We start from the raw sequence: 15328 nt of genomic DNA on the forward strand, positions 1-15328 counted from the left end.
ATTGTACATAAATGAAAATACAGGTTTCTCATATGTTTAGCTTACTTTTCTGCATATCCACATAATAAATCCCATCCACAAGTGTCCCAACCCTTCCCCATCCTCCTTCATCACAGAAGGCATTGTCCTTGAGACCAACATGTTCATAAAAATGAAGACTTTCAGGTTTCCACCTTTCAGTTCCCTTTCTGGAACATAACACAGTTTATTCTTCCAGCATTAATTCTATAGCTCTGTAGAATGTTCTCTTGGTTGTACTCATTTCACCATTCATTATCTTGTATAATTCTTTCCAAGTTTTTTTTTTAATTAGCCTGCTCATTGCTTTTTATGATGTAGTCATCACAGTCATACACCACAATTTGTTTAGCCATTCTCCAAATGATGAGCATCCTCTCAATTTGCCACCACAAAGAGAGCGGCTATAAATATTCTGGATCATATGAATTCTTTTCCTTTTTCCCTGATCTTGTTTGGAAACAGACCCAGTAATGATACTGCTGGATCTAAGAGTATACACAATTTTATGGGTGTAATTTTAAACTACTGTACCAAACAGCTGGAACAGTTCACAGTTCTACCAACAGTGTATCAGTGTCCCCATTTTTCCACATCCCCTCTAGTAGTCATCCTTTTGACCTTTTGTCATTTTAACCAGTCTGAGAGTTGTGAGGTGATACCTCATGAGTTGCTTTGAGCTGTATTTCTCTGATCAGTACTGATTTAGGGCAATTTTTTTCATATGCCTATATATAGCTTTGATTTCTTCATCCAAAAATTGTCTGTTCACATATATTTTTCCCACTTATCAACTGGCTCTTGCTTTACAGGACTGATTTGATCATCTGTAGATAGGCATTTAGTGAGAAAAAAGTATCTGTAGTTAGGCATGGTGGCTTCCAGGGTCATTCAGGGCTAGTTGAATCTGCATCATGTAAGACTGGTATTCTGAGTTCAGAATGGCCAGCAGAATTCCCATTCTGTTACTGATGTTCCTTGGTTCCAGCTCAAATGTACATGTAATGATTTAAAAAGAAGAAGAAGAAGAAAAGCAGAGGAAAGTCAACAGAAAAGGGTCTTTAATAATAAAAAAAAATACCTTCACTCCCACAAGCTCCTCAGTCCCAAGTCCAATTCAAAAGCCCTTCCCTAGCATGGGATTGGTCCACTTATAGACCAATCCCATGGCAGGAAGTAGGAGGGCAGGAACCCTGGAAGGGACAAGGCATCCTGGGGGATGTAGTTCTCCCAGCATTCAGTTTTTCTTAAAGCACACTGACACAAGGAGGTTTCACTGTGTTCCAAACCTGTAACCTCCATAAAGCATTTACTGAGTGTTTACAATAATGTCAGACAGTGTGCTAAGCACTGGGGATACATACATGAGCAAGCAAATACAGTATCCTGGTCCTCAAGGAGTTTCAACTCTAACTGAAGAAGAAGACAAGTGGAAGGGTGGCGAGGATGGGGAAGGCTGACTCCCTGGGGAAGATACTGAGAAGTGAAATCCACACATCCTGTGTGGTGCAGATGCTTAGAGAGTGTGGTCATGGTGAAGAGATGCTCTAAAGGGGCAGAGAATGGCATTCTCTCTGTATCTCAGATCAACAATAAGAAAGGTTGTAGGTACTGAAATTTAAAGATGACCGCCTCCTAAAATTGGGAAGCTAGGGGTCACAGCAATAGAGTGCTGGGCCTGAAGTTTCCTCATCTGTAAAATGAAAAGAAAATGACAAACCATTCCAGTATCTGCCAAGAAAACCCCAAATGGGGTCACGAAGAGTCAGCGGCAACTAATTGACTCCCAACACCATCTAAGCAGCAAGCAAGAAGAAAACACGGGGGACTCTGCTTTGCCGAAAGTCTTTAGTCTAGAAAAGGACTTTGGTTATTAAGTAACTCTCACCATGATCCTCTTGTTCCTCTTTGATGGGGGTGGACAGAGGGGCAGTAGCCAGGGCCAAAGCATTTTCTCTCTGGCATACTTCCAGGAGCCGAGCTTGCAGCCCTTCCTTTTCAGCCTGAAGCTCCTGCCTCTTCTCAGCTAAATCCTTCTCCTCCTCTTCAATGGCCCTTTTCCTCAATTCTAGAACTCTTTCTCTCCTCTCCACTGCCTTCTCTCTTTTCTCCAGTTCCCTTTCCCGCTGGCTGGCCCGTAAAGCCAGTGCTCCCATCTGTTCCATCAGGCGCCCCCAGTCACCCTCTACCCCGGGTGAAGAGGGTGGAAGAGAAGGAGGTGCTTCTGGGTGAGGGCCAGTCTGTCGGTGCCCACTCTTTTCCAGTTCTTGCTTATGCATACTCTTCAGATGCTTCCACAGAGCTGTGGTTCCAACGTTAAAGCCCGGACCCCGGCTCACTTGCTTTCCACATAGCCTACAGGTGGCATACTGACTGGCAGGGAGACCAGAGCGGGCTAAGGTTAGGTGAAAGTATTCCCAAGCTTCCGAGTATCTCATTCCCCGGCCTTGGGCTGCAGGGGCCACGCTTCTGAGGGTGTCAATATATGAGCCACCTTCTTCCATTTTTTTTCACCTTAATCTTTGTTCCAGGCCCTTTACATCAAGAGGAGGGGAAAAAAAAGAGTTAAAATGAATGTTGCCTCAAACCTTAAAATCACAATTGCTACAATCATTCTTCCCTGAAGGAAACCATATAGAGAGAGCCTTCTCAAAATTAGATATTTGAGGTTTCTCTTTTGATATTTATATATCAAAGATTTTTGTACTAAATTTTTAATAGAAAATTTAAGTCAATATTTTTATACCAAATTATTTAGATCTAACTATATTTTTATTGCTAACAGTCACTTCAGAGGACAGATACTGATAAAAGATGAGACTGATGAACTCCAATTTAGGGGCCAGCTTTATGAAAAAATATAGAAAATTTTCTAGCACTAGAAAATTGTGTTAGGTTTTTTTTCTTGCCTCAAGCCTCTAGCAGGTATCCTAGGCAGTGTAGTTTAAAAAAAAACACTCCCCCAAAAACATCTTTGTTTTTTCCAAGATACTCCTGCCATCCCCTGAATAGATAGATAGCTATTCAATCACTCTTTAAAGGAAATAAAAACAAAGATTCTCACCTAGTCAGAACATATCTTTAGGATAGATATCCATGTAAAATATCTCAAATTCAATGAAACCAATTCCAGGAGCCTTTTCTACTCGTTAACTGGTTCATCATCATGCCTATGAAGGAAGGAACAGAAAAAAAGGAATTTACATAGCAATTTTGAGGTTAAAAGTAGAAGGACTTTTAAAATCTCTGACTTCCTTAATTAAATATCAAGAGAACTTATGACTTGCTCTTTCCTCTCTCCATTCCCTAGAACCCCAATTAGTTTCTTTTATTTCTAGACTTCCCAACTTACACCTCCATACAATGGCATATATCTAAGATAAGGAGGGGAAAACTTTATAGGATATTTAGAAAACTTTTCAATATTTTTATACCAGGGCTCAAAGGCAGCAAGTTTTGCTGCTTTGGAACAAAGTGTTTTCCTTCTCTCAATCAGGGGGTTCCATTTTTATGAGGAGTTATTTTTTATTCTTCCCAAAGCCTTGCAGATGATTTCTTGCAAGGCTGGAGGAGAGATGCCAGCTGTAAAGCAGCTAAACCAGGAAAGGGACTAAACGACCACCCCACAGTGCAACTATCAATAATATGGAAATAGGTCTTGATCAATGATACATGTAAAACCCAGTGGAATTGCGCATCAGCTACAGGGAGGGTAGTGGTGGGGTTTTGTGGGGAGGGAAAGAACATGAATCATCTAACCATGGAAAAATATTCTAAAAAAAATAAAAAGAACACAAAAAATAAAATTAAATGGTGCCATATAAAAAACTATTTCTACATGTAGTTGAAAAAATTAAGTAATTTTTAAAAAAGAGATCTAAAAGAAGAAGAAACAGGTCCATATGCACAAAGATATTTATAGCAGCTTTTTTTGGTAATAGCAAAGACTTGGAAACTAAGGGGATGCCCATCAATCAGGAAATGGTTAAGTTGGGGTATATGAATATGATCATGTACTATTGTATTGTTTCAATAATATCCCCATCAGCCCATGTGTTCAAGCAGTTGTTTTTCATGGAAAAAATATTCTTAAAAAATTTTAAAAATTAAAAAAAAGAAAAAAAGAATAGATAAGACCTTTGAGTTTCTAAAAAACCAAACCAACCATAAAATAAATTAATTATAGGGATAGAAGTAGAGTCTGAGCCTCAGATTTCATTGATCAGGAGCTCCTAGAAAGGAAGCTCTGATTATGAATGCAGGTTGGCACCTTCTCTGCAAGATATAGCCTTAGAGAGCTGCCTAAAGCTCTGAGAAATTAAGTGACTTGTTTAGAATCACACATGGGAGGCAGTCCCTGAATCGGGAGCATCCTGGTCTCCAAGAAAAACCCTGTATCCTATGCCCCAAATACCTCTAGAAAAAGTATAAGTACATAAAAGTAATTCTGAAGAAAGCATCAATGGAAGAGTTAATCCAGGTCTATCTCCAAGTTAAGCACCAAAGCACCAAGGTAATTCTCCCTGGAGGAGAAGGGCATCTCTCTGCTGTAAATCTTCATTCCTTGGAAATAAGTTTCTATTTTAGAGCACAGATTTCCACTAACAAGTACCTGGAAAGTGTGGAAGCCCAAGGACAGCTCATACCACTTAATGCTTTAAGGCTTGTCAAAAGAGCTCTTTAGCCTAGTTGGAAACAGAATCCTGAGACTTGTCTGCAAGGGAAGCATTGCTCATTCCCTTCCATGGAGGAAAGAAGAGAAAAGCAAATGTTTCTGGCATCACTTTGCTGTCGGAGGCAATAACCAGTAGAGGGCAGCACGGAACACAACTGCCTTACCTTCTCTGTCCTCCAAGAACATGTGTATTATGTCTCTGGCTCTAGATCAGGAAGAATGCAATTCTCTAAAGCAGAGGTTCTTAACTAAGGGTGCAGGGAGAGATCTTTAAGGGGTCTGTAAGCCTGAATTGTCCGCTAGGTGGCATGGTGGATGGAGTTGAGCTCTTCTTAAGTTCAAATCTGACCTCAGACACTTATTAGCTGGGTGACCCTAGGCAAGTCACATGACCCTGTGACTCAGTTTCCTCATCTGGAAAATGAGCTGGAGAAGGAAATGGCAAACCACTCCAGTATTTTTGCCAAGAAATTCCCAAATGGAGTCACAAAGAGTCAGACGCGACTAAAAGGATTGAACAACAACAAAAACCTGGACTGGGGGGGGGGGGGATCACATTTTTATTAACATATAACTGAAATTTAATATTTCCTTTAATTATGGATGAAGTAACCATTATTCTTCTGAGAAGAGGTCTTTGGCTTCACCAGACTATCTATAAAACGCAAAATGATGGTGTCCAATGGCTGGCCCCTATAATATTAAAAATTAATATCCAATACTCCAAGTATTATGTTTTTATAAAATTTATTAATAATCACTTGAAGCAAAGGAATAAAACAGCCTGACTAAAGAGGAGTTTCCTGGTCTACCCAAGCAGGAGAGGAGAGAGAGAGGGCAGAGAAACTTTTATGTACAACATGTAAGGACGTAACGTGGGGACAAAAGGAAAAGGATTCTGGGAGATGAAGTCCAAGGGCACAAGATTCTAATTACACAATCCAAAGAAAAGTTAAGAAAGTATATTCCTCCTATATTTGATGGAATAATATGGGTATGGAACATTCCATATAACATCATATATTTCTTGTGCTCATTAGTTCTGCTGAATTATTTTTTAAATCTTTTCCATTTTTTGGTTATGAAGGATGGCTCTCCAGTGGGGAGGGGGGGGGGGAGGTATTTTGGTAAATAAAGATGATATAAAAAGGTTTCTGTACATTATAAGAAGCCATATTACTCTGTATTTCAAGTTCATACAAAATTTCTATTCTTCTAATTATTTCTAGGTGGTTAAAACACACACAGAAAACAACAATTTCCTTTGATGTGACTTTCTTTACTTAAAGACAGACTGAATTCTCAAAAGCAGAAGAATACAAGAAGCAGAGAATAAACTGTCATTGCAGAGCCTTGACAAACTATTGAGAAAGGCACATACCAAATGGTAGAGTAGTACATATGTGCAGTGTGAAGATAAAGCATAAAAGCACTTTGTACTTTAAAGTTCTATGTCAATGCAAATTATTGTCATTTTTATTATTAGGCTAAAGACCAGACACCCAGCTAATACCCTTAGTAAGAAAGAGACATTCATAAACTAGAATTCTGTTTAAGCTTACAATAGTAACACTAATTATCTGTTAGTTTAAAACCTTGTACCTCGGTTACAAAATTAGCCCTTTTAAGTCTCAGCTGAGCTTGGGTTCCAGATGTGAACCATAAAACGCTGTGAAAATCAGAATGACTTGCAAAAAGATTTAAAATGATTTTATTTAATCACAGACACTAATGACCTTAATCAAGACTGACCAACTTGCTTAAAACAAATAATTATCCTTGACAAAAGAAGTGTAAATGAAATCCCAGTCCATTAATTTGCTAGCTTCTCTTCTCGAAAAGGACAGTGGCCTAATTAAATATGTTGATATAGTTATGCAAGTAAGAATAAAAATGGCAATCCTAAATTAATTTATGGATTAATGCAATACCAATGGGCTATTTTATAGAATTAGATAAAATAATTATATGTGGGATACATCCATCAGCCATACCTTCTCAATGACAAATGCATATATAAGGAAATCTTGTAAAATTATCTAGATAAAAACTGTGAAATATAGGTGACTAATAAATTAGGGATACCCTCAAACCATCATATGAGACTTCTGGCCTTTCTATGTATCCCAAGTGCTTAGCATAGTCCCCAGCACATAGTAGGTACTTCATAAATACTTATTAAATTTGACTTAAGTTCCATTATTAATATCATTTATTGGGATACTTCATTTGGAATAGGGCTGAGACTCACCTTGGTGCCAAAGGGACAAGCTAGAAGTAATGAGTAGAAACTGGCAAGAGGCAAATTTGGGAGAATAATTAGCCCTCTTTTTTTTTTATTTAAAAGTTTTTTTTAATTAAAAAAATCTTTCCATGGTTACACAATTCTTCTTTTTTCCCTCCCCTCTTCCCTCGCACCTCCTGAGGCTGATAAGCAATTTCACTGGGTTATGCATATATTATCACTCAAATCCTATTTCCATATTATTCATTTTTGTAATAAAGTGATCTTTTAAAACCAAAACCCCAAATCATATGCCCATATAAACAAATGATAAATCATATGTTTTCTTCTGGATTTCTATTTTGAGAGAATAATTAGAGCTTTCCCAGAATGGATGAATAGGTGGTAGATTGATGCTTTTCCAAGCAAATGTTGCAGAACCATTTGTTATGGTTGATATAAGGCCAGTCCTTGTTCAGGTTGGACTTGACCTAAGAAGTACCTTCCAATCAAAATTGATGAAAATTTGTAAACAGCTGCCACAAATACACTGCACACAGTAGTTTAATATATGTGCATAATTCATACAGGGTTTCAAGTTTATACCTTTATGCAATAGAGGTATTCTAAAAAATCTAGTGGAAAATATTTGTTGGCAAACCCAAGTCCTTTTTAATGTACTAGGATTAAACAAAACAATCCTCTGAATATTTTTAAATAACCTGAGTTCAAATGTAACTCCAGATACTAGCTCTGTGATCCTGAGGAAGTCACTTGAACTCTATCCCAGTTTCCTCATCTGCAAAATGGAGATAATAATGTGACTATCAAATGAAATATTTACAAGGTACTTTGCAAACCTTAAAGCTGAAGTATTATTATATATATCAGTTAGTTCCCTGCCCAAGGGGAATTATTAGAAGTCTTTCCTCTCCACCCCCACTCCCACACCCTTTAAAATAGTTTTAAAAGATTACTCTATTATAAAAATAAATAATATGGAAATAGGTTTTGAGTGATAATATATGTATAACCTGGTGAAACGGCATTTCAGCTCCAGGAAGAGGGGAGGAGAGAAGAAGAGAGGGAGAGAAAATGAATCCTGTAATGGAAAAATTTAAAAATATTCATATTATATATATGTTATATATATTATGTAATATATATATATATATAACCATAAAAAAATTTAAAATTTAAAAATAAATAAATCCAGACTGCCTTTTACATCAGGTTGAATTTTAAGCTATATTTAAGAAAGTGAACTATTAAAAGAAAAGAATGTTAAAGAAAAATAATAAAATTAAATTTAAAAGTGTTTCAAGAAGTAGTTTAAGCTAGTCATTATTATTATTATTATTATTATTATTATTATTATTATTATATTACAAATTATCAACTTAAAGTAAGCTGTTTCTATACTTTTATCTAGTAGAGAAACTATATCTAATTTCCCTAGAGAGGGCATACTATTGTTTATCCTAGTTACCCTATTTATTTCTTGGAAGAAACAATTTTTTTTAATGGTGTGGGAGTTGGGGTGGAAGGGATAGGCTTTCCTAACAAGCCTTAACTGCTTGATCGCTGAAGCAAAGACCGTAGCTCATTCCTGCATCTCACACAGGTATGGCAGCCATATGTCTGACTTCAAATATTCTATTGTTCCACAAACCAACTAAACATTCTGAAAATTCCAAACTTTCAGTGAGTAGCATCTAAGTGTGTCAAGTCAGCAAGCATTGCAATAAAAATATACCGTCACAGAAGACTGAGAGTCACTGGCTGAAGAAAAACTGTGCTTGCTCAAGTTACTTTATGCCTGTGTGCACATGTAGAGATGTTTGCAGAGGGATGTGGGGCAAGCCAAATTCTAGCAGCAAAAGCCCTACAAATGCCCATAAAATCGAGCTTTGTTCATCAACAAAAAAAAGTACAGATATCTGTAACAGCCAAGCCCAACTGACTGTGCTGATGGAAAAACAATAATGATGATTTCCACTTGCTACAATATTGCAACTGATTGGAGAAATCAAAAGGAACAACTCCCAAAGTCACTCAAACCAACAGATTTTTAACTTACAAACAAGGAGGATGTCAACAGAGTGTGTGTGTATGAATGCAATTAGATTTTACTGTATGGCTTTTTTTTTATTGCAACAAAATAAAAGGAAATGTTCTCTTTAGCTATAGCTAGCAAGGTATAAGAATGCACGGGAGTACAAACAACCCCCACCTTTCATCCTAAGAAACATCTGCTTTAAAAAAATAAATATGTAGTATGGAAAATGAACTGCAGCAAAGAAATATCTGTTGGCACAGGATAAACACTACTGAGTTTTTCTTCAGATATGGCTTGTTAGACACTGAGCTTACTCAGCAAACTATAACAGTTTTAGGATTACCAAAAACCAAGATGATGTTTTGTTTTGTTTTGGTCATTTTTCAATCGCGTCCAACTCTTCGTCACTCCTTTTTTGAGTTTTCTTGGCAACAATAATGAAGTGATTTGCCATTTCTTTCTCCAGCTCATTTTACAGATGAGGAAACCAAAGCAAAGAGAGCTAAGTAACTTTTCCAATGTAGGGAGTCTAACTTAGGGACTGTGCAGTTTAACACAACTGTTGTAGAGATATTCTTTTTTTTTATTAAAATTTTAAAATATTTTTCCATTCCTCCTCTCTTCCCCACCCTCTCTAAGGGCTGACAAGCAGTTCTACTGGGTTATACAAGTGTTATCACTTGATATCTATTTCCATATTATTTGTTTTTGTAATAATCTTTTAAAACCAAAACCCCAAATCCTATATCCATATAAACTAGTGATCAATCATATGTTTCCCTTCTGCGGTTCTACTTCCAGTTTTTTCTCTTGATGTGGATAGCATTCTTTCTCATAAGTCTCTCAAGATTTTCCTGAATCACTGCACTTCTACTAGTAGCAAAGTCAATTATATTTGATCGTCCCACAATGCTTCCACTTTCTGTGTACACGTAGAGATATTCTTAAACCAAAATGCATGAACAAATACTGGCTGGGGCACTGGTTTGGATAAGGTAAAAGGGAAGTTGCTGGGGTTCCTGGTCTGACCTAGATTCTTGGAAGTATCATTTGGAAACTGAATTCCCTACCTTTGAGGGCTTCTAGGATTTCTTTGTAAATAATAGACTCGATATTTTATAATAAAAAATAATATATTTGTATTGGTAACAAAAAATAATGTAATAAAAAAAGATACCAATCCTCCTAAGCCACAGAAAAGAGAATGGGCCCCTAATGGATTGAATTTTAGAAAGAGGTTTATTTGTTCATTCTAGAAGGTCTTGGTCCCTTTCTTTCCATGACTTTTGTGAATGAAGGAGGGGTATCAGCCCATATTTAAAGAATGTGTCAAAGACTCTATTTGTTGTTGCTAGGGCCAGAAGTAGCTTCTCAGCTGCTTGAATTTTAGCAACAACAACAACAACAAAAACACACAAAAAATCCCAAGGAATCTAGAGCACAGAAATTGTTGGTGGTAAGTAAGAGCTCTTTTTATTGTTCCCATAGCCTCCAATCAGCAGTACTTCTGGTCAATAGTCAGCTGCCAGTGAAGGGAAGGGACAATGTTTTAAACTTCATGGGTATGTGAACAGGAGAGGGGAAGTGATCAGGAACAGGTCCAGGGCCCTTCAAAGAATGATGAGGAATGTAGATACTGAAACTCATCGGGTTGGTCCATTGGTGTATGAAAAAATCTGAAATAGGAAAGGCGAGAGGAGAGATCTCCAGCTGAAACTTGGAGGCTGTGGGTCTGAGTGTTGTACCAGAGTATAGAAATAGGGGAGGGATACATTTGTAAAAGTGCTGGCCTTTAGCCCTTACCTAATCAGGAAACAGTCTTCAGGACAAACAAGAAGACCAAATACCAAAACCATGATTGTCCTAGCACAGGGACAGACCTGTGGCTTCAGGACCAAACTGGTTGGGGTGCTCAAAGGTATGAAGAGTAAGATGGCAGATGAACTATACAGAAATTAAGAGAATCAGGATAAACCATCCTTTCTCAAAGTAGAAGCCAGATTCATGCAATCTTTCTTAAATTCAAGAAGCAGCAGGCTGGTTTTCCTATAAAATGAGTTTCCAGATCTTTGGAATCCCTAGATTTAGAGTTCAGGGAGCAAGTCTTGCCTGATGATTTTTGAGTGCCAGATGAGGCTCACTAGGAGTGACTAACAGAGTTCTAGGAAGTCTATCCATCTCCACTTTTGAGGTAATTTGGGCTAAGAATATGTCCTGGAAATAGGTTTTGAACAATGACACATGTATAACCCAGTGGAACTGCTTGTCAGCTTTGGGAAGGGGGAGGAAAGAAACCAGGAGAGGGGAGATGAAATCATGAATCATGTAACCATGGAAAAAAATATTCTAAATTTTTAAAAAATTTTAAAAATTAAAAAAGAAGAGAAGGATATATACTACCTATCTCACAACCTGGATGGGAAGAAAGCATTATATTACATTTATAAAGTGCTTAGCACAATGCTCAGCACTATATAAATGTTTATTCTCTTCTTTCCTTCTATTAAGATGTTATGTAAACATAAATCATTATAATTATAATAAATTATTACTCTTGTTTAAAAAAAAAAAAAGAATACATCCTGGAATGGACCTTTCCCCCCAGGACACAAGTCAGACTTTCTCTGGGTGACTCTGACATAGGCTTTGTCCCCTGGCTGGATTCTGGGATGTGGAAAGTTGCCTGGATCAGTTCGTGATGTTTTGTTTTTCCTATAAAGGGTAGACAGTACTTGAGTTAATGAAGTGATTGTATCATAGAGTGTCTTTAAAGTCTTAATGCAATTTTAAGTAATTAAATATCAAAATGTCATTAAGGTTTTTAGAACATTTTATAAAAAAGAGTTAAACTGTTCCCTGAGCTTCCCCTTTGCTGGGACCCAAGTTCCAGCTGTCATGAGATACTCAAAAGTACACAAAGTGACAATGGGAACAGGATTTACAAGAAGGTGAACATGACTTTTTGGTGGCAAAAAACTGGAAAATGAGAGATTGTCCTTCAAATGGGGAATAGCTGAACAAATTGTTATATCTGTTGGTGATGGAATACTATTGTGCTCAAAGGAATAAAGAACTGGAATGACCTCCAGGAACTGATGCAGAGTGAAAGGAGCAGAGCCAGAAGAACCTTGTACACAGAGACTGATACACTGTGGTACAATCGAACATAATAGACTTCTTTACCAGCAGCAATGCAAGAATCCTGAGCAAGGCTGAGGGACTTATGAGAAAGAAAACTAGCCACATTCAGAGAAGAACTGTGGGAGGAGAAACACAGAAGAAAAACAACTGCTTGAACACATGGACTGATGGGGATATTATTGGGGATGTAGACACTAAACAATAACTCTAGTCCAACTATCAATAACATGGAATTAGATCTTGATCAATGATACATGTAAAACACAGTGGAATTGTGCGTTGGCTAAGGGGGTGTAGGGGGGTTTGGAAGAGAGGGAAAGAACATGAAATATGTAACTATGGGAAAATATTCAAAATAAAAATTTTAAAAATATAAACATAAAACAACAAAAAAGGTGACCATGAAGTGAGACTACTCGATTCTAGAGCTCCTCCTGTAGCAGGGCTGGCACAGGTATATCAGAAATAGGATCCAGTATTATGCCCAAAGGGCTATAAAAGAATGCATACCTTTTGATCCAGCAATACCACTACTGGGTCTGTATTCCAAAGAGATTTTTAAAAATAGGAAAGGATCTTTTGTACAAAAATATTTATAGCTGCTCTTTTTGCAGTGTCAAAGATGGAAACTAAAGGTATGTCCCTCAATTGGAGAATGGCTGAATAAAATGTACTATATGATGGTGATGGAATACTATTATGCTATAAGGAATGATGAACAGGATGATTTCAGAAAGAGCTGGAAAGACTTTCACAAACCGATGCAGAGCAAAATAAGCAGAACCAGGAGAACACAGTATACAGTAATAGCAATATTGTGGAACAATCAAATGTGAGAGACTTTGCTACTAACAGCAATACAATGATCCAGGACAATTCTGAGGGGCTTATGAAAAAGAATGCTATCCATCTCCAGAGAAAGAACTCTTGGAGTACAAATACAGAGGAAAACATATGATTTATCACTTATTTATTTAGGTATATGTTTCCAGATTTGGGTTTTATAACATTATTCACTTATAAAAATGAATCATCTGGAAATATGTTTTGCATGTTAATACATGTGTAATCCAGATTGAATTGCTTGTTAGCTCTAGGATGAGGGAGGAAAGAAGAGAGGGAGACAATATGGGCCATATAACTTTGGAAAACTTATTTGGAAATTTATTACTAATTAAATTAAATTATAAATATAAAATTTATAAAATTTAATTTAATTTTAAAAATTTTTAAACATTTTTAAAAATAAAAAATTAGTTAATTAAAAATTAAAATAAAAAATAGGATCCAGTGTAGCCTTGGGGACATTAGCTGTGAGGGACCCATTGAAAGCAGAAAGCAAAGGTTCTTAAGGTAAAGAACTCCTTCTATATCTGATCCATGGAATGACAAACTCCAAAAGCATATCTGGAATCAGATAGAGACGTCAACTGGCATATCATTGGCCAGCTGACAATCTCAAGTAAAGGCAGTTAGCCCTCAAAAATCTGTCATTCTGGGCAATGGCAGTAGGAAATGCTCCTAATTCCCTTAAAACACATTCTAAAGAATGTTAACTTGAAACTTGCTAGGATATTTCATTCTTTATTAAAGCATTCAAACCACAATTTAGGAATTTACAATTGAGAATTTACATTTTAGTTCCAAACTTAGTTTTTCATTAGTTTATATTTATAATGTAAAAATATTATATATAGTGTGTGTATAATGATATATAATATCACATATTATATATAAATGATTTCTCTATATAAATGGCATAAATAAATGATTTCTAATTAATTAATTAATTAATATTTACACCAGGATGAGTTAAGACTCATGAGGGAAAAGAAAAAGAACAAGTGAAGGATGTTAAGTGAAATCTTTTGTGTGTATGAGTCCTAGAAAACTTTTATTGCTTATTGTAATACCATGACAATAATAATATAAAAACTGTATCTATTCCCAAGTTGTGATTAATGATGTGTTTAATGATTATTAATATGATTAATGTTCGAGGTAAAAACTGTAAGGACTGTAGTCTGATATTATTCTAAGTTTTTAATTTCAGGTATTATTGTTTGAAGTCAGTAATTCACCATTCAAAAGAAATTTCCTAAGTGTGATAGAAGGAGTGTGATTCTGAAGTATAGGCGCAAATGTCTGTATCTGGGGAAAAGTGAGGGAATGACCTTGGCATGGCTGAAGGTAGGTTTCCCTTAACTCAGTTTCCCATCCTGTGTTACTTCCTTGTGAATAAGAATGTTTTGTCCTGGTTCATCCTGAAACTAGCTAGAAGGTGAATTGTTACCGCATAACTGGTTGTCAATTGTGACTCTTATCTGAAATTAAACAGAACTAAGGATGCTTTATCCTGGTATACAAGTGTTGAGTCAATCTGTGCCCTTGTTTAGGCTTGGGGGGAATTAGTTTTTTAATTTAATTAATTAATTAAGGATATTTTTCCATAGTTACATGATCATGTTCTTTCCCTCCCCTCTTTCTTCCCCTCTCCCATAGCCAATGAACAATTCAACTGGGTTTTACATGTATCATTGATCAAGACCTATTTTCATATTATTAATGTTTGCAATAGAGTGATCATTTCGAGTTTACATTTGGGGGACCAGTTTTGATGCAGTTATAAATAATGCCCCTGCTTTTTCCTTTTATAGGAAATTTCTATAATTAGGGCAAGTGGTTGATAAAAGATGAGCACAGTGCAATTAGGTAAGATCTTACTGTTTTCTATCTGAATGTGTAGTCATTCCATAGCCCAAACGACTAAATAATTATTAGCACTTGTGCTGGTCATTTGCCTGCTAACAGTTACTAGAGATGTATAAGATTAACTCACTAAAAGGGGTAGCTAAATGGCTCAGTGGATTGAGAGCCAGGCTTGTGGATGGGAGGTCCTAGGTTCAAATGTAGCCTCAGACACTTCCTAGCTGTGTGATCCTGGACAAGTCACTTACTCCCAATTGCAGAGCCCTTTCCACTCTTCTAACCGCAATATTGTATAATATCAACTATGAAAACTTGGCTACTCTCAGCAATGCAATGATCCAGGACGAATCTGAGGTACTCATGGCAAAGAATACTATCCAACCCCAGAGGAAGAATTGTTGGATCAGATGGGTGAGGATCAAAGTGTACTACCTTTCACATCTGTGTGTGTGTGTAAATAAAGATTGAATTTAAATTCAATCTTTAAAAAAATGAATAAAGA

The 15328-nt window shown here is 36.6% G+C and overlaps 1 protein-coding gene and 1 non-coding gene across 3 annotated transcripts in view; both read right to left on the minus strand.

The window, feature by feature from the left end:
- ZBED3 (zinc finger BED-type containing 3) overlaps positions 1-15328 on the minus strand; it is a 36499-nt gene that overhangs the window by 11386 nt on the left and 9785 nt on the right. The window contains exons 2-3 of one of the 2 annotated variants that reach the window (XM_044663166.1): positions 3083-3188; positions 1907-2552 (exon numbers count right to left, since the gene is read on the minus strand). In XM_044663166.1, coding sequence (XP_044519101.1) covers positions 1907-2522 — 616 coding nt within the window. In that variant the 5' untranslated portion in view covers positions 2523-2552; positions 3083-3188. Of the gene's footprint in view, positions 1-1864; positions 2553-3082; positions 3189-15328 lie in introns of those variants that run through there. The other variant, XM_044663175.1, reaches the window with a different exon arrangement.
- On the minus strand, positions 4735-4872 carry LOC123232830. Its single transcript, XR_006505328.1, has one exon. It is a non-coding gene; the product is annotated as a small nucleolar RNA SNORA47 (small nucleolar RNA).

The sequence above is a fragment of the Gracilinanus agilis genome, chromosome 1 (genome assembly GCF_016433145.1).
Source record: "Gracilinanus agilis isolate LMUSP501 chromosome 1, AgileGrace, whole genome shotgun sequence".
NCBI lineage: Eukaryota > Metazoa > Chordata > Mammalia > Didelphimorphia > Didelphidae > Gracilinanus > Gracilinanus agilis.